A 20,947-nucleotide genomic window follows, 5' to 3' on the forward strand; every position below is an offset into this window, starting at 1 on the left:
AGGAGCTCAAAGAGCTGAGGTTTTTTTTCTTTATCAAATGTAGTTCTGTCTGGCCAATGATGTTGAGAAACCCAAAATTCATTTATGCACTTCTCATGACTAGTGTTTGAAAGGGGGTACCAAGCAATTCCAGGGCAACAAAAATATAAATTTAAGCAGCAATCACCCCAGTGTTGTCCTGCACAACTGTTTACGCTTCTTCCGGCCTCCTGTAGAACTCTCAGCAGGGAATGATACCTTTAAAAATATGCAGAAATAATATGCATACTTGGGGAAGCAATGTAGGGGAAAAGTGTGTTTTAGGGAATGTATGGCACACGGTTGTGATGTTTTTAAATTATTGGTGAACACACACATGACAGAATGGAATTGTTTTCTCAAGTATAAAACTTGCTAAGCTAGATTCCAAGTTGGCCTTAAGCATGTGTAAAAATGGCACCGATGCCAACTCCCATGTAAAGCAGCTATTCTTTTCTTGTGTGTTTCTCGATGTATCTTTAGATGTTCCCTCCGTCCAATTTGATACGTTCTGCAAACCTGTTTCTTAAAAATCTCTTTCTCTGCCCCTTCCAATAGCATTGGTTGTTTGGAATTCAGTTCCCAAACCCTGGACCACACAAAATAAGCAATGTCTGGGCACCAACCTACGATTCACCCATCAAGAAGCAGCACTTTAGTTCAACAAACTAGCAGTGTTGGCCTCCTTCGTAACACTGGGGATGTATTAGATTCAAGAATGTTAGCAAGCGTTGTTCTAGCTCGTTTTTCCTTTGAAATTTATGCCATATCTGGGAGGCTCATGCACTAGTCTTTAAACTCTAGTTTGTTATATTCTAGTCTGTCATAATCTAGTTGGTCATACTCTAGCCAAGGGGTCTCCAACCGTGGCAACTTTAAGTTTTGCTGGCTGGGGAATTCTGGGAGTTGAAGTCCTCCAGGCTTAAAGTTGCCACGGTTGGAGACCCCTGGGCTAGCCTGTTTCTTCATGTGAAACACAACCCCCAGATAGGTGCTTGGCAGGGCCAGCCAGGCACTGAGCAAAATGAGGTTTGGTAAGGTTGAGCTCCAGTTGCTGAGTTTTCCTGGCTTGCTATTCATGCTGCTCATCTCCTCCAGTTTTCACTCAAGTTCCATCGTTTCCCGTGGCCCTCCATTTTCCTGATGGAGCACACATCCCACTTTGTTGTTGAAAAGGCGAGGTAGGCTTCCCTTATGGAAATGTCTACCCTGGATAGACCGTTCCTTCAAACGACACTTGCTCCGTTTACAAATCTGCCGGATGTCCCAGATCCTCAGCGTGCCATCATGGGAAGCTGTGTACAATAATTCATTGTGAATCTGGAACAACAGGGGCATACTTAGACTGCTTAGCATTGACAGTCACAACACGAGACGGAAGCGAAGACAGAGCCTTCTTGCTTTCAAAGCAGAGGGGATTGTGTGGAGACATGGTTCGATCCAGTTTCAATCAATATGTATAACCCAAGAAAAATCTAAAGTCAGCCAACGCCTCATGTACAAGAAGGAACTAACGTTAGAAAACTATGGGCGATTGTACTTCCTTAGCACTTTTTTTTTTTAACTGTAGGAGTTATTTAACGAAATAAAGTAAAAAAAAGCCAGGGAAGAATTTATAAATAGTACTGCGGGGTCCTTGGTGCTCTCTGAGCTTGATGGTTTTCTTGCAGATATTTTATTACCCAACCAGGCAACATCATCATTGCTGATAGAGGGGTTTGCTCTGTTTATATATAGAATAGAATAGAATGGAATAGAATTGGAATAGAAATGGAATAGGAATAGAATAGAAATTGAATAGGAATAGGAACAGGAGCAGAATAGAATGGAATGGAATGGAACGGAACAGAACGGAACTGAACAGAACAGAACAGAACAGAACAGAAATGGAATAGGAAGAGGCAGAGGCAGAGGAAGAGGAAGAGGAAGAAGAGTAGAATAGAATAGAATATAGAATAGAATAGAATAGAATAGGAATAGGAGTAGGAATAGGAGTAGAATAGAATATTGAATAGAATAGAATATAGAATAGAATAGAATAGAATATAGAATAGAATAGAATAGAATAGAATAGAACAGAACAGAACAGAACAGAATAGAATAGGAATAGGAATAGGAATAGGAATAGGAACAGGAGTAGAATAGAATATAGAATAGAATAGAGTAGAGTAGAGTAGAATAGAATATAGAATAGAATAGAATATAGAACAGAATAGAATAGAATAGAAATGGAATAGGAATAGAATAGAAATTGAATAGGAATAGGAACAGGAGCAGAATAGAATAGACTGGAATGGAATGGAATGGAACGGAACGGAACAGAACGGAACAGAACGGAACGGAACAGAACAGAATAGAATAGAACAGAAATGGAAGAGGAAGAGTAGAATAGAATATAGAATAGAATAGAATAGAATAGAATAGAATAGAATAGAATAGAATAGAATAGAATAGAATAGAATAGAAATGGAATAGGAATAGAATAGAAATTGAATAGGAATAGGAACAGGAGCAGAATAGAATAGACTGGAATGGAATGGAATGGAACGGAACGGAACAGAACGGAATGGAACAGAACAGAATAGAATAGAACAGAAATGGAAGAGGAAGAGGAAGAAGAGTAGAATAGAATATAGAATAGAATAGAATAGAATAGAATAGAATAGAATAGAATAGAATAGGAGTAGGAATAGGAGTAGAATAGAATATTGAATAGAATAGAATATAGAATAGAATAGAATATAGAATAGAATAGAATAGAATAGAATAGAATAGAATAGAATAGAATAGAATAGAATAGAATAGAACAGAACAGAATAGGAATAGGAACATGAGTAGAATAGAATATAGAATAGAATAGAATAGAATAGAATAGAATAGAATAGAGTAGAGTAGAGTAGAATAGAATAGAAATGGAATAGGAATAGGAATAGGAATAGGAATAGGAACAGGAGTAGAATAGAATATAGAACAGAATAGAATAGAATAGAATAGAATAGAATAGAATAGAATAGAATAGAAATGGAATAGGAATAGGAAAAGGAATAGGAATAGGAATAGGAACAGGAGTAGAATAGAATATAGAATAGAATAGAATATAGAATAGAATAGAATAGAATAGAATAGAATAGAATAGAATAGAATAGAATAGAATAGAATAGAAATGGAATAGAAATAGGAATAGGAATAGGAACAGGAGTAGAAAAGAATATAGAACAGAACAGAACAGAACAGAATAGAATAGAATAGAATAGAATAGAATAGAATAGAAATAGAATAGAATAGAATAGAATAGAATAGAAATGGAATAGGAATAGGAACAGGAGTAAAATAGAAAAGAATATAGAATAGAATAGAATAGAATAGAATAGAATAGAATAGAATAGAATAGAATAGAATAGGAATAGGAGTAGAATAGAATATTGAATAGAATAGAATAGAAATGGAATAGAAATAGGAATAGGAATAGGAACAGGAGTAGAAAAGAATATAGAATAGAATAGAATAGAATAGAATAGAATAGAATAGAATAGAACAGAACAGAACAGAATAGAAATGGAATAGGAATAGGAATAGGAACAGGAGTAAAATAGAAAAGAATATAGAATAGAATAGAATAGGAATAGGAATAGGAATAGGAATAGGAATAGGAATAGGAGTAGAATAGAATATTGAATAGAATAGAATAAAATAACAGAGTTGGAAGGGACCCTGGAGGTTTTCTAGTCCAGGTGTCGGCAACCCATGGCTCTGGAGCTGCATGTGGTTCTTTGGGCCCTCTGCTGTGGCTCCCTGTTGAGTGATCCCACCACTGTCTGGCCCCACCCCTTGCCCTCCCCTCCCAGTCACTCCTCGCCTCTCCTGAGAAGCTAAAACTCAAAAAACAGTAATGAGAGGGAGGGAGACCCATTTACTACAGAAAACACCAGGAGCCACAAAACCTGGGTAGGCATGGGGGGGTGTCTGTGTGTCATGTGACTGAGTGGGAGTGACATTGAGTTGGCCACACCCATCCAGGTTTTCAGGCTCCCCGTGTTTTCTTTTCTGTGGGACATGGATCCAAATGGCTCTTTGAGTGTTTAAGGTTGCAGATCCCTATCTAGTCTAGGGATCTAGACTATCTAGTATCTAGTCTAACCCCCTGCTTAGGCAGGAGACCTTATAGCATTTCAGACAAATGGTTATCCACTATCTTGTTAAAAACTTCCAATGTTGCAGCATCCACAACTTCTGGAGGCAAGTTGTTCCACTGGTTAATTTTTCTCACTGTCAGGAAACTGTCTCCTTAGTCCTAAGTTGCTTCTCTCCTTGATTAGTTTCCATCCGTTGCTTCTTGTCCTGCCCTCAGGTGCTTTGGAGAATAGCTTGACTCCCTCTCCCTGAGATATTGGAACACTGCTATCATGTCACCCCGGTCCTTCTCATCAGACTAGACATATCCAATTCCAGCAACCATTCTTTATATGTTTTAGCTTCCATCCCCTAATCACCTTTCTTACTCTTCTCTTTTCTGTATAGATAATTTCCCCCATCAGTGAGCAAAACTCTCTTCCTTCTCACACTGATGATGTTACCTAGCTTGGTAATGAAATGTCTGCAAGAAAAACACCAAGCTCCGACGGCACCAAGGGCTCCACAGTTCAACCCCAAGCTACAAATATTTTCTTCTCTTGATACATTTTTGCAATAAACATTATTGATGAAAGGGCAATCTTTATGAGTATCTAAAATGAAATGGCCTTATGAATATTTCGGACCGAAGTGATATCAACTGATTCACCCATAGTAAAATCAGAGGATTTGAAAAATTGACAGCTTACCTGGATGCAGTTAATAACCAACTTATGACCCCGAAACACTCTTTGCAGAATGCCAGTCTTTGTATTAAAAGCCCGAGCACAAGTATCACCACTTCCAGTAAACACTGATGAGAAAAAAATAAGGATTCAGATTATTTTATACTATGCGTTTCTTAGAAAATGTGTGTCCCATTACATTATAGTCCCAAAGGATCAGAGAATAGCTATGGTGGTGCAATGGTTAAAATGAAGGATTGCAGGCTAATTCTGCTGACTGAAAGAAGTTCGAATGTCACCAGGCTCAAGGTTGAGTCAGCCTTCCAACCTTCCGAGGTGGGTAAAATGAGGACCCAGATTGTTGGGGGCAAGAGGCGGACTCTGTAAACCACTTAGAAAGGGCTTGAAAGCACTATGAAGTGGTATAAGCGCTATTGCTATTGTTATTGATATCAGCCTACTACATAAAATGGAAAATAAATAAGGGAAACAATGTAAATATAATCTATAGCTCTACCAAAGATCAAAATTAGGGACAAAGCAAAATAAGAAGCAAATGAGCTGGTAGAACAAAAGTAGAGAACAAAATTGATGAAATATTAAGTCTTTTGGATTACCTAAACTCAAATCTATATTGTGAATAGGGTAAAATATAACTTCCTACAAATAGGAGAATATATACAGTTCTTAAGCTGTTGAAATAATCCTTCTACAAGGGACACATTTTGTAGGTAGCAATGAAATTCATGTGAAGGGAATTCCAAATCCATTTTGGGGGGATGAGTTTTGTGTTCATTTTAGTTAATTTTCATCCTTTATAAAGCTTTAACTTGGCTGAGAATATTTTTATTCTAGAAAGTTGTAGTACTACCTCAGCTTACAACTGTGATTGAGCCTGTAATTTTAGTCATAAGATGTGACAGTTGTGAAGTAGGTGACCAAATGAATGTGCCTGATTTCACCACCTTTTTGTAGTAGTCATTAAGCAAACCGGGAAGGGACCGATGTCCCACTTTGAATGCAGGTCACAAGTAGCTTTTTCAGGGTCCATCATAACTTGAATGGTTGCTAAGCAACTGCTTCTGGGTCAAGGACTACCTGTATTGGAAATGTACTTGTTTTTTTCAGACAACCATGCTAGTTACCGTACACTGACTCATAATACCATACTACGAATTGAAACTATAATCAAGGAAATTGCTATTAATTGTAAGTACAGTAATCCAACGTGATATAGAAAACCAATTAACTGTATGCTGGAATTAGTATTTAAAGTGACTTTTTATTTTATTGCTAACATGAAAAGCCCAATAATGATGGTGTTAAATGTCTAATAAATTCATTATATAGGAACACTTTAATAAGAAGAAAACAGGAGTTAGTACTTTTGCCACAGACAACAATGGAATTTCCTTTACATCAACACAGTGATGGATGGGGGCAGAGCTGGTGTGAGATTCTACCAGTTCGCACCTATTCACTAGAACCGGTTGTTAACATTCTAAGCAGTTCGGAGAACCTTTTGTTAGAAAAAATTACTGGCCTAATCCTGTAAGGAAGGCAGGAAGGAAACATTCTGGTGTTGCTTATAGAAACTGTCTCTCCATTAACCCTTATTACATTCTTGGCAGGACTAGACTTCCTGTCTCTGGAACTTCTCTGGAGTTTTTTTCCCTCCTTTGCTGGTACTTTGCTTGTGTGGAGTGACCATTCATCATTGCAATGGCACTGAAAAAAGTGACTTATGGCCATTTTTCACACTTACAACTGTTGCAGTATCCCCCCAGCCATGAGAGGGCAGGTGAGGAGATGCATGCCTTGATGTGAGTGATATTGAGTTGGCCACGCCCAACCAATAACATGACCACCAAGCCACGCCCACCAGTCATATGCCCACCAAGCCACACCCACCAACTAAGCCATGCCCACAGAACTGGTTGTTAAAAAATTTGAACCCCACCCCTGATTATACTGAACAATGTTGAGTTCTACCAATCTAAGAGAGGAAAAACTGCATTGGTGGATGGTCACATTATCATCCCCCACATAAAGTCTTGAGCTAAAAATGTTCTGTTACAGACACATAAACAAAACGTTGGAGACACTGTGAAGTTTAAATTATAACATTGGATAGAGAATATGATATTCACTCCAAGTATTAATGCTGAGTTTTCTCTTGCTCTGTAGCTTCACTAAATTTAACCTCTATTACCCATCAGCCATCATCCTGTCTGTGGGGAAACAAATGGCACATCTAGTTGCTGAAGTGGAGTGATTAAAGAGTTGAACTAGGGAGACCTGAGGTCAGATCCTCAATTAACCATGATCTGCTTCCTTGGTGGAGTGACCATTCAAAGTTACAATGGCACTGAAAAAAGTGACTTATGACCATTTTTCACACTTACGACTGTTGCAGTATCCCCACAGTCATAAAAGGCCAGGCGAGGAGATGCGTGCCTCGATGCGAGTGATATTGAGTTGGCCACGCCCAGCCAATAACATGACCACTAAGCCATGTCCATCCAGTCACATGACCACCAAGCCATGCCCACCACCTAAGCCACACCCACAGAACTGGTTGTTAAAAATTTTGAATCCCACCCCTGGGGCACAGCAAATTGGGATTTTAACTTCAAGGTGACTATTTAACTTATTAATAACAAACCAAAACATTCATTCAGGGAAGTTAATTTAACTGAATATCTATTTGGAACATCAGTCTATTAAGAACATCAAGCTACTCTTGAAATGTTTTACTAATAGAAACTCATTAGCAATGAGTAGACTATTTTTCCAGATGAATCTTGCAGTTTAATTTTTGCTATTTACTGATGAGGAATTAACAATTAAAGGATTTTTTAATAGTAAACCCGAAATCTCTGTCAGGTATTCATGCCCTGTGCTACTCAAGATTTCATTTCTTAACATTAAGGTGCCCAAATATCTCTTCCCGTCTCCGAAATAATATGGGCAGGCAAATTGTCGGCCTTACCAGTTAGGCCTGACAGGAAACACAACTAGCTGAGCTACTACTACTTTATGGTAAGGCTACACTGGCAGAATCTTGCAAGAATGAAAATATAAATCTCCCACTTTCTTCTTTAAAGCCTGAGAAGCTGAGAACAATTCTTTCAGAAACTCATTCTCTCCATCATGCAGCTATGGGCTGTGCCATCTGATCGTTCCTTAAGTAGCACTTATTTCTTTATTCCTTCTCTCAGTGTCTTTCTCGCAATTAAGAGTTATAATTTAAGAAACTCGTTGTAGAATAAATAAATAAAATATAAATAAAGATGGCATCTATTTGGTTATTTCCCTGTTCTATCACTTAAAGATCATTTACGGATCCTTAGCATGATCACATGTATCATAATGAATCATACTCACTAAGGCTGGTATTTCCTGATTACAAAGTTAGTAGTTTTAAACAATAGAACAATTTCCAACCAAATGTCTTCCAAAAGTGGTATTTTTGCATGGAATGTGAAAGTTCCCACACCCCCATTCCATCTAAAAGATATCCTACTCAGATATGGTATTCAGCAGGTTCTGACCAGATCTGAAGAACCGGTAGTGGAAGTTTTGAGTAGTTCAGAGAACTGGCAAATACTGGCCCCGCCTCCATCTATTCTCTGCCTCCCATTGAGTCCCAGATGATCAGCTGGGTCTTCTTTTGTTGCCCTATGCAGGAGAACGGAGCTGGAAAGCAGGTTAGTGGGTTGGGGAAGGAATGGAGATTTTGCAGTATCCTTCCCATGCCACCTCACCAAGCCACCACGCTCACAGAATGGGTAGTAAAAAAATTTGAACCCCATAACTGATCCTACTACTGAAAATTACTCCAGGTTCCTTTGTGAAATCCAACAGAGCAGCTGTTACCCTTAAAAGCCAGGCATCCTGAAAGCCAAAAAAACAATTTAAAAACGTAAAAGATTGGAAACAAATTTTTATGCCTACCACATTGTTCCAACACTGATATCAATAAACCTTGAATTTATTTCCATCATCCAATCTGGGTGGGGTAACTGAGTCATCCTTTCTGAATGCCTTCAAAGCCATTTATATACGGTTGTAATGAAGCCACTCAAAAGTTTGGCCCGTGTTTTATTCCTTTCTCTAAGTAGATGGTTAAAGATTTCTTTTTAAGATGCACTTCATCATCAGCATGCAGGGAGTTCTTGACTTACAACCCTCCATTTAATGACTATTTGAAACCACAGGGACACTGCAAAAAGTGACTTGCAACTGGTTCTTGTACTTAAGACTGTCACACCACCCCATGACCAAAATTAGGATGAATTTATGATGCTTACAGCGATCCAGGGATCATGTAATTTTCCCAACTGGCTTCCAGCAGATAAGGTTCAATATGGGAAGCCAGCTTCACTTAATGACTGCATGATTCATAACAACAACAGTGATTTGTTTAACAACCATGGCAAAAAGGAGTTGTAAAATCAGCTGGGGCTTTCTTAGCAAATTCTGGTTCCAATTGTGGTTGTAACTTAATCAAGGATTACCTTAAGCATACGTATGCATATATGCCTGTGGAGGTAAAACCTTATTGGAAGCCCCTAAAGTTAATTATATAAAATTGGGTAGTTGTTCAAATGCTTTAAATCAGTGGTTGCCAACCGATGGGTCACAACCCACTTGTGGTCCGCAAGAAAATTTTGGTGATCCGCAGAGAAATGTCACCCCCAGCACACACACCCAAAGCAATTAATCCAGGCTGCACAGGAACACAAGGCTGCACCACTCACATGGCCTGTGGGAACCCTCCCCACCCACTCACTCCTTACCTGGCAAACTTTCCTGCTAAGTTGCTATTTTTCCTTTTTTTTCCCCTGACCATCAGCTGTTCTGCTGTGCCAGGAGATTTAGATTAATTAAAAAGCAGGAAACCATTGGATTTCTTGTTTTCTAGCTAATTTTTAAATCTTTGGCTCTGCCTTTAAGCTGAGCCAAACCTCCCTTAGGGCTGAACGTTCTATTTTTCAGTGCAGACTCAGGTAGCTGATGGCAGAAACACAGATCTCTAAGTGAATCTGTGATTCTGTGAGCAACTCAATCTGCCTGCCTGTTTTGCCTGATTTTGGGTAAAAGTTGCTTTCTTTTTTATAAAAAACTCAATATTTACATACACGGTGTGTTGTGGGTTAATTTTTTGAGTTTGCTTGCAAGCAAATTTTATGTGACAGACTCAGGTAGCTGATGGCAGAAAGATAGATCTCTAAGTGAATCTGTGATTCTTTGAACAACTCAATCTGCCTGCCTGTTTTGCCTGATTTTGGGTAAAAGTTGCTTTCTTTTTTATAAAAAACTCAATATTTACATACACGGTGTGTTGTGAGTTATTTTTTTGAGTTTGCTTGCAAGCAAATTTTATGTGACAGACTCAGGTAGCTGATGGCAGAAAGATAGATCTCTAAGTGAATCTGTGATTCTTTGAGCAATTCAATCTGCCTGCCTGCTTTGCCTGATTTTGGGTAAAAGTTGCTGTTTTTTTATAAAAAAATCAATATTTACATAAATATTTATAATATTTACATACAAGCCATGCCCACCCAGTCTCATGCCACCAAGCCACACCCACAAATTAGGCCACACCCACAGAATCAGAATCAGACATTCAAGTCCCACCCTTGCCTCTGTGTGTGTGTGAGAGAGAGAGAGGTGGGGGGGTTAGGTCAGATCTATCTCTTTCTCTCTCTCCCACCAGTGTCAGCAAGCCACCATCAGTCAAAATTCTTATTAGTGGGATTTAAAATTATGAGTTTGGTGGTCCCTGAGGTCCAAAAGATTGGTGACCCCTGATTTAAATCAATGAAATAAACACTGGGACTCTAAGTTTGATTTTAGAATAGATAAAAAAAATCAAAAATTTGAAGTAGATCGAAGGAAATCCAAATTGCAAGCTTTTGAATTCTTACAATTTGACAGGAATCGAATCCTTGTCCTTTTTTAGCCCTAGTTCAACATCATATTGAATCTGGTTAATAAGAGATTGATGTGTTGTGAGAACCCTAAATACGGTAATTGTCCATCAAGTGAACTTTATCCCCCAAATGATCCCATATTCTATAGAATTAAACCAGTGTTTTCTGAACAGGGAGATTTCTAGATATGTGGGCTTTCAGAATTTCCCAGCCAGCAGAAGCACCACACATCTTAAAATTTGCCAAGGGTGAAAAATGCTGGGTCTGACTGACTTTACTTAGGAATGTTGTGAAAACACAAAATCTAGCCAATTGTTTCTCTCAGGGGAATCAAAAAGAGCTACGCAGGAATTGCAGTTGAAAAAAAAAACAATGAAAAAGAATTGAGATGGGAAGCAATGTTTTGGCAGGCCTTTCCCTGGAGAAGATGGGTAGGTATTTGATATTCCCCAAATGACAAATTTTTGATCTTGTTAGTTAATTAACAGAATTAACAGATTTGGAAAGGGCTTTGGTGGTCTTCTAGTCCAACTCCCTGTCTTAAACAGCGGTCCCCAACCTTTCTGGTTTTGTGGACTGGTTGCGGTGGCGGCGGTCCCTGCCCTCGCTATTTTAGACAAATAGCAATAGCATTTAGACTTATATACCACTTTATAGTGCTTTACAGCCCAGTTTTACAGAGTCAGCCTATTTCCCCCAACAATCTGGGTCCTTGGAAGGATGGAAGGCTGAGTCAGCTTTGAGTCTGGTGGGATTCGAACTGCCAAATTGCAGGCAGCCGATAGTCAGCAAAAGTGGCCTGCAGTATGACACTGTAACCACTGCGCCACCAAGGCCCTATTATTGTCGAATCTCTTCTTAGTGGTGGAAATGCTAATTGTGGAATTGCACTGTGCAAATTATTTAGAGGCAGGAACTGGGTATATCTAGTCTAACAAAGGACTAGAGGTATCATGATAGCAGGCTTCCAATATTTGAGGGGCTGCCCCAAAGAAGAGGCGGTTGACCTGTTTTCCAAAGCACCTAAAGGCAGGACAAGAAGTAATGGATGGAAACTAAATCTCGAATTAAGGAGGAATTTCCTGACAGTGAGAAGAATTAATCAGTGGAATAGCTTGCTTTGCATCGTGGATCTTCCAGAGTTGGAGAATTTAAGAAGAGATTGGATAGTCATTTGTCTGAAATGGTATAGGGTCACCTACTTGAGCAGGGAGGGTTGGATTAGAAGGCCTTAAAGTTCCCTTCCAAATCTGTTATTTTGTATTCTGTATTCTATTCTGTATAAAAAAATAGGAAGACAGAGGTAAGAGGTCAAGTGAAAGCCATCATCATGAGTAAGCTACATGCAATTTACTCATGAGAATGATCTCTATCACCCCACTTAAAAGCTCTATTTACAAATGTTTGCAGATGACATCTAACTCTGCCTTATACTTCTGTAATTAAAAAGAGCAATTAAAATAAGCCAGAGATTTGAAAATTTAGTAGAATAGGGGTGCCCAGCCTTGGCAGGGGTGTCCAACCTTTAAGATTTGGTAAATTCTGCATACATTGGCTAGGCAATTCTGAGAGTGGAAGTCCACAGGTCTTAGAGTTGCCAAGGTTGGACATCCCCTTCAATAGAGTGTTTACTATACGGTTGTCAAACTTTTTCTTGATATTTTCAATTGCATCCGCTGATTACAAAGAAAATGCAAAATAGACCAAATATCAGTTAGGTTAAATGGACTATATATATAGTTATGCTACATATCCACAATACAAATGGGTTGCTAGTGTCAACACAGCCTGAAAGGATATGAAATTGCTGATACAAAAAAGACATACAAAAGATTTTTAAAATCCTTTTCCTCTTCTCACTGACAAAGCAAGAAATCAGACCAGCTTTGCCAACTGCTGGGATGATTTTGTACCATCTGGAAGCATTTATTTTTTTTAAATGAACAAGACTTGGTCTGCTGTTCAAGAAAGAGAGAGAGTGACTGCATCCTGCCTTCTTCTGAAAATTTATCCAGGGACTACCAGAAACTACTTTCATTTCTAAATTGCTTTCCAGGAAGGGATGGGATGTAGTTAACCAAGCATTGAGATAATGGTAGGTCTTTAAGAAAGTCAGAACAGAGGGTGGACTTTCAATATGGTTAAAATATAGGATCAGGGCGGAGAAATCCAGGTTCAATCCCACAAACTATTATAGAAACTCTGTAATGACTTTAGGCCAGATCCTCTCTCAAGCCTGTGAGCCTGTGGGATGTAGTAGAGCAGATATTGGACAACGAGTGGGAGATCTGAATTAGGCTTCCTCTTGTAGAAAGCCAGGGAGGTAACTTTGGAGAAGCGACACAACAGAAGCACGCTTTAAGGCCAGTAGAGAAAATCTGAAGAAGGTAAGACTCGCTTCTCCCAATTCACTAGAACAGTGTCTCTCAACCTTGGCAACTTGAAGAAGTGAGAACCGGCTCCCAGAATTTCCCAGCCAGCACTGTTGGCTGAGGAATTCTGAGAGCTGAATTCTGCACATCTTCATATTGCCAAGCTCAAGGAAACCCTGCAATAGAGCATTAGAAGAAAGGCAAGAAACGCTCAGTCAGGTTTTCAAGATTTGCCTATCATCACCTACATCCATAAAGTGTACTTTTAGCTAGACTTTTGAAGTCTGTTTCCTGTTCTGGTCTACCTTAACAGACAACAGATAATCAGAGTTGAGAGGGGCCTTGTAGGTCATCGTCCAACCCCCTGCCCAAGCAGGAGACCCTACACCAGGGGTCTCCAACCTTGGCAACTTTAAGACTTAGGACTTCAACTCCCAGAGTTCCTCAGCCAGCTGGCTGAGGAACTCTGGGAGTTGAAGTCCACAAGTCTTAAAGTTGCCAAGGTTGGAGACCCCTGCCCTACACCATTAAAAGCTGACAACCTCTTTAGCCAAGGAAATTCTCTGGGTGTAATGAAGATAAGCCTGGCCCAGGAAATAGGTGAACAAACCATCAGGGTAGGAGAAGGTTCAGAAAAGACCACTCAGAATCTCAAGGGAGCAGAAAGAAACTCAAAATAGCTCTGCCTTGAGTTTGCTTGGGATAAGATGTAGTAAAGAGAAACTCTGACGGGATCTCAAGGTGCCTACAAGAATAACAGCAGCAGTAGCATTTAGACTTATATATACCGCTCCATAGTGTTTTACAGCACTCTCTGGGAGGTTTGCAATGTCAGCCTATTGCCCGCAATAATCTAGGTCCTCATTTTACCAACCTCCAAAGGATGGACGGCTGAGTCAACCTTGAGCTCATTAGGATTGAACTCCAGGCAGTGGGCAGAGTTTGCCTGCAATACATTCTAACCACTGCACCACCAGGGCTCCTAACAATAAAAGACATTTTTGAACTTCCTGTTACTGACATTTCCTACAGAAGCAGATGGTGAAGATATAAAGATGCTGAACTAGCTTTTAAATTAATTAATTAATTAAGTGTGTGTGTGTGTGTGTGTGTGTGTGTGTGTGTGTGTGTGTATGTTTTCTTAAGTTTTCATGGGTATTTATATGTATGGTATTCAGCTTTGTTCGGGTATTTTCCCATGTCATTAAAGTTGTGCTTTTAAACGTTGCTACAACTTTAAAAGCACAACTATAATGACGTGGGAAAATACCTGAACAAAGCTGAATACCATATATATAAGCAGTGAACATTCATAATATTCCTTTCCCTCCTCTTTTTCTGTATAATAATCCTGTGAGGTGAGTTGGGATAAGAGAGAGGGATTGGTCCACTCAACTGGCTTTCATGCCTGAGGCGGCGACTAGAATGCACAGTCTCTTGGTGATTGGCTGTCTTGGTAAGTTTATAACTCAGAGCCTCCTGTGAAGCCAGCACCTTAATCTCTACAGCCGTGGTTCTCAACCTGTAGATCGTGGACCCCTGGAAGCCACGATGTCATCGCAGGGGGTCCACAAACACTTGAAGAAGTGCTGTGGTTTAAATCTTAAGTCTTGGAGATCTGTGGCCACAGAACATATTTAAAGTGGTGGGATTCAAATTTTTTACTACCTGTTCTGTGGGCATGGTTTGGTGGGTGTGACTTGGTGGGTGTGGCAGGGGAAGGATACTGCAAAATCCCCATTCCCTTCCTACCCCACTAACCTGCTTTCCAGCTCCGTTCTCTTGTGCAGGGCAACCAAAGAAGACCAAGTCGATCAGCTGGGACTAGAGAGGCAGAGAATAGATGGGGGCGGGGCCAGTGAAAGGGGGTATTTGCCAATTCTCTGAACTACTCAAAATTTCCACTACCGGTTCTCCAGAACTGGTCAGAACCGGTTGAATACCACCTCTGATCTTGGAGAACGTCCATCTCTATAGTTGCTGAGGGTCAATATTGACTAGATGGTCCATAATCAATTTATATCTCAGAGCCAAAGGATAAAATAAGGATAAATGGTAAAGAAAAGGTTAAGAACCCCAAACTGAGCCTCTAGGTGTGGGGGAGCCTAGGGTAGGGCCCTTCTCTCTCAGCTCAACCTATTTCAAAGGGCTATTGTTGTGGCAAGCACAACAGGAGGGTGTGGCTTTCAAAGCATAAATAGAACACACAAGTAAACAAACATATGATGGCATCAGTTGGAACTTACATATTCCAGCATGGTATTTTAAAGCACTGACAGTGTGTTTATGAGCCTTGTGAGGTCCTTATCCTCTCTCCAGTGTCAGCTAACCAACACTTCACTGTTTTGTCCGTGCTACCTGAATACAAGCATCGATTGACAAGCTGGGAATCAGACAAAAGAAAGAACAGAAAGTTAGAAAGAAGAAAGAGCACTGGAAGTCACAGTTACCTTTCCCCTGGTTTTTTCTTCATATACTGAAGGAGGTACAAACAGTGACAGCAACACTGAAAGTGTAACATAGACCTCTGAAAGTACGTTCTGTATGGAATCAAGACCTTCAGAAGAGCTCTAAAATTAGATAGGAGAGATTTTGCTCAATATTTGTGTAAGATGAAGCTAGTCTTTAAAGCTAGTGAAACAATGCTCCGTAGGACCCATGGATTTATTTGGCCCAAATAATATTTTTGTTAATTGCATTTGATTAAATTTACAGTGTACAGTTCCAGGGTCACTAAGACATCATCTGAAAAATTCTTCAGTCCACAACCCATGTGAGGAATGAATTCTGTAGATAGACTTTCACATTCCCTCCCAATTATATCAGCCAAAGATTCCTAAGTATGTGCATAGTCCTTCTTTTCTATCGTAAAACTGAATTTACACTTGGCTAGCTTCAGCAAGCCCTCCGTATTGAGTGCCATCAAAAATGAACAAATTAACAGAGTTGGAAGGGATTTTGTAGGTCATCTAGTCTAACCCCTCTCAGTCACCCAAGCAGGAGACCCTACACTATTTCCGACAGATGGCAGTCTAGTCTCTTCTTGAAAGCTTCCGGTGATGAAGCTCCCACAATGAGGAAGATTTGTTCAGACATTAATACAAATTTGGGTTAAAGCAAATTCAATTACTTTTTAGATTTTTCCCACCAGTTATCTGTAGCAGTTCGTGCACATTGCTTGGAATATTTTCAAATGCTCCACTGAATTATTGTCATCATTACTATTGCCTGTTTTTACTGAAAGATGCAAATGGGAAGATACAATGATATGTTATATGATGTTGAAAAGACATCTAGACAGTCCCAGCATCGAATATACATGATGTGATGACCCAAAAGGGCCTGGCACAAAGGTAACACAATCAAATAAACAAGAAGTGTCCCTTTGATACCTCCAACTTTGCCCCCAATGTCCAGGTTACCCTCGGCTGAAGAAAAAACTCTCCCAAGAACAGTCTTTAAGTGGAGGAAATTCAGTCCGAAAACAAAGTACATACAAACTGTAAATAAAAATCCACATAAACCATGCTGCAGCAATTAACTGGACAGGGCAGGAGAAGGAATTGCAGACTTGAAAGCCCAGCAAAACACACACAGTTGGGAAGACACTAGGAACCCAGATAAGCCTCGACGATACCAGATAATTCATGATTTTCTCCCAACAACTTTGCTAAGCGCAGCTTCCCTTTTTAAACATTGTGTTTCCAGCTGCAGCTAATGAAGGGAATCAGGGCCCTTTCCTCCCCCATTAGCCATGCAACTCATGTTGCTCCCTTCTCCATTCCTCCCTGTGTGCCCTAGGATGAAGAGGGGGTGGGCCTGGGTCTTCCTCCAAATTCCCTCTCCCTTGCTCTACCTCTTCCCTGCTCTGCCCAGCCTTTGCCCTTCTCCAGTTTCTTCCATAGCCAATGCAGCCACACTCCCACTTCCTGTCAGCTTCTCGGCCTCCCCCTCCAAATCAGATTCCAACAGGGGCATGACATGCGAAGGCTGAGTGACTTTAAAAATATTAGAGAGGAATCAGGCCAATGATCTTCTATTAGCACAGTGTTTCTCAACCTTGACCATGGACTTCAAGTCCCAGAAACCCCCAGCAAGCATGCTGGCTGGAAAATTCTGGAATTCTATACATTCAAACTGCAAAAGTTAAGAAACATTATATATTAGTGAGTTTGAAAAACACTGGCACAGGGAGAAGGAGGAGCTTGCGCCGTGGCGATACAGCTTGCAATTGAGCTCTTCGATTGCAGCCGATATCTCCGTTTCCGGCCGGTCCAAAGCGGACCTAAATCATCCCGTAGGGACGACGATTGTGAGGGCATACCCTGTGGACTCCGGGGATACCGCAAAATCCCTGGATGACCCGGGAGAAGCTCTTTTGCTGGCAGCGGAGAGGCAGCCCTCATGCTGCTAAAGCCAGGGCAGCTCCAGAAAGGAAAAGATTGAAAAGAAAGTTTGTCGGTTGGGTGAGAAACTTGCTTTTTTTCTTTTTTTTTTTTTTGAGGGTTGAAAGGACACTTTGATTGCTAGAAGAAATCTGTGTGATTTTTGACAAAATTGATCAAGCGGCTTTTTTTTTAGGGAGACGTCAAGCGAGGCTTTATTTTTACTTTATTTTTTTTTTGCTACGGACTTCATTGTTATTTACTGGATAACCGGACTGTTCTTTTTATATATATATTTTCTATTCTCCCTTTGGATTTTTTTTTTTTATATTTTATTTTTCTTTTCTTTCTTTTTTTTTTTTTTTTAAGGCTAGAGGCTCCCTTTGGTTATTTTATTTTATTTATTTTTACTTTTTTTTCCTCTTCTCTTTAAGTATGCTATATACTGAGGAGGGGGAAAGTGAGAACTAAGAAACTTTGTAACACTGCCAAATATAGGCTTGGAAATACTTTACTTGAACTGAGAGAGATGTGAAAGACTCCTTCTCAAGGACATTTCTTGATAAGATAGAGGGAAGAGCACAGTAGAATATTATTACAGGTGCTCCTCTGAGTTTCTGTCTACAATTAAATATTTATGACTTGGCCTTGAAGTTTGTGGGAAAGAGAAGGAGTCATAATTAGAGCCTTGGACAATTAAGTAAAGTGCAGTGTATTGTTTCTATATTTTTTTTCTAATCTTTTTTTTTTAGTTCCACTACCCTCTACTAGCATTATTGTGTATTATTATCCTAGTAAGGTCTTTATTTTTATTTTTTTATTTTTATTTATTCTCAAGGGAAGCCTTTGAATTTTTCTTTTTATTGTATTTTGATTTTTTTTCTCTCTCTCTCTTTTTCCATTGGGATTTTTGCTTTTTCTTTTTAATGTATACTTTGGACTACCTTTTCTCTTTTTTTCTTTTTTTCAATTGAGAATTTTTGGCTGGATTAAGGTGTGGAGTTTGAAGAAATCCACCCTATTCTTTTTCCTTTCTCTCTTTTTTTTATTTTGGATTATAATTGGCCATTTTTTTTAATTGGATTAAAACTTGAAAGAATTTGAAGATTTGGAATCATCTAAAATGAGTAGGAAACTTATACCCTCAGGTGCTTCTGTGTCTACCTCTGCCTCTGCCTCCCACCATCTGGACAACGTTCAATTCAGGCAATGTTAAAGCAAGATAAAGAAAAAGAACAAGAAAAGCAACCTTACAGATGATCATGCAAGGAATTCAAGACCTTAAGATAAAAATTGATACCATCGAACAAAGAACAGGGAGGATGGAGGAAAAAGTGGAAAATATTCAATAAATGATGGCAAAGTATGAGGAGAGACTTCAAAAAGTTGAAGAAGGGGGTAAACGAAGAGAGGAGAAGATTGGAAATATTGATAGCAGAGTAACAGAGCTTGAACAAGAAAAAGTGGGATGCTGAAGTGGGAGATGGAGAAGTCAGAATTTTATCTTAGATTTCAAAATATAGAAGAAGAAAAAGGGCAAGATTTGGCTGCGATAATGATAGGAATCTTGGCGGACGTCTTGGAAATAACAGAAGAAAAGATGATGGATGGAATAGATGAGATATATCGAGTCTTTACAAGATACGCGATGAGAAATAATCTGCCCAGAGAAGTTCATATCAGATTTATTAAAAAATCCATGAAGACACAAATTTTACAAGCGGCAAGAGAGAAGACGTTGAAATATAAAGGTAAAGAAATCTTGGTCTTAAAACAAGTACCTAGAAGAGTGAGAGAGAGAGGAGAAGAGAATATCGATTTCTGACTAAAATGTTATTGAAAAAGGAGGTGAATTACAGATGGTTGATCCCAGAAGGATTGATGTTTACATGGCAGGAACAGAGACACAGAATTGATTCAATTGAGAAAGCAGAACTTTTTTATGCAGAATTTTTTAGAAGGAGAGAAGAAGAGGCAGAAAAAGAGATTTCATTAACTGAATTTCAAGAGGAACAAATGGAGATTGGAAAAGAACAAGGTGCAGTAGGTGGACAGGTGGATATTAAGGACCAGCGTGAATTAAGATCCACGAGAGCGGCTAAATCTAAATATAAAATATAACCATGGAAGAGAAAAAACTGATTACAATAAATATAAATGGACTGAATTCAGCCGCTAAAAGAAGGAAGACTTTTCATAAATTAGGGAAATTAAAGTTTGATATAATTTGCTTACAAGAAGTACACATTAAAAGCAACATAAACAATTGTTAGTACAACCAAAATTAGGGAAATTGTTTACTTCTTTGACCCAATGTAAAAAAGAGGAGTGGTCTTATATATTAAAGAGGCTACCCTAGCAAAACTGATTTATGCTGATGAAGAGGGGAGAATATTAATGGTGGAAATAATGGACAATAATAGAAAGATACTTTTGATTGCAATTTACGCCCGAATGATAAACAAGAAGAATTTTATAAAAAATTACATCTGAAAATAACTGGACTGGACTATGCTAATATAATTATGTTGGGAGACTTTAACGAATTGTGGACAATAAATTGGACTATATAGCAACAACGGCAAAGCACAACAGAAAGATACTCCTAAATCTTTCTTTAAAATGATAGATGAATTAACTTTAAAAGACATATGGAGAGAAAGAAATGCTAAACTTAAGCAATATACTTTCTATTCAAATAGACATTTATCATGGTCCAGACTTGATATGATTTGGATCTCAACAGATTTAATATCCAGTGTTCAAGAAGTAAATATTGAAACAAGTACTTGGGCTGACCATAACCCATTGACAATTAAATGGAAGGGACAAAAAAAAGATTGAGATGGACGTTAAATAATACTATTTTAAAGGAGAAAGAATTTACACAATGGATGGAGAAAGAACTGGCCTTCTTTTTTTAAAGAAAATAGAAAAGAGGACACTTCAATACAGAATGTTTGGGATACAATGAAGGCATATACTAGAGGCTTGATAATAGACTATACAAGAAAAAAAATGCTAGGAAAAGGCAAGCTATTAAAGCCTTGGAGGATGAGTATAAAAGACTTGAAAAGGAACTGCAGGAAATGCCTCAGAAAAAGACGTTAAACTGAAACTGGATATAACTAAACATAAAATGGATTTAATAGAAAAGAAGAACTGGCGCAGATAATTAGGAATGCTAAACAGAATTATTTTGAAGATGCAAATAAGCCAGGTAGATGGCTGCATATATAAGTTGAGAAAGGAGAAAGAGTCGAGGAAAATACTGCAGTTAATAGATGACCAAGGTCAAATTTTGTTATGGCAGCAAAGAGAAAAAGAAATTATTCAAGACTTTATAGACATTTATATAAGAAAGAAGATATTGATGAGGAGAAAGTCAAACAGTACTTGCAGAGTGCAAATTTACCTAAGATACCTAAAGAGATTGA

At 38.9% G+C, this 20,947-nt stretch overlaps 1 protein-coding gene across 1 annotated transcript in view; it reads right to left on the minus strand.

The window, feature by feature from the left end:
• Positions 1-545: 545 nt before the first annotated feature.
• Positions 546-20,947, minus strand: part of WDR86 (WD repeat domain 86) — a 32,550-nt gene continuing 12,148 nt past the window's right edge. The window contains 4 exon segments of the mRNA XM_087917421.1: positions 546-1,338; positions 4,839-4,942; positions 15,372-15,423; positions 15,425-15,508. Coding sequence (XP_087773547.1) covers positions 1,120-1,338; positions 4,839-4,942; positions 15,372-15,423; positions 15,425-15,508 — 459 coding nt within the window. The 3' untranslated portion in view covers positions 546-1,119.

The sequence above is a fragment of the Pseudonaja textilis genome, chromosome Z (genome assembly GCF_049901715.1).
Source record: "Pseudonaja textilis isolate UNSWEBS1 chromosome Z, rPseTex1.2, whole genome shotgun sequence".
NCBI lineage: Eukaryota > Metazoa > Chordata > Lepidosauria > Squamata > Elapidae > Pseudonaja > Pseudonaja textilis.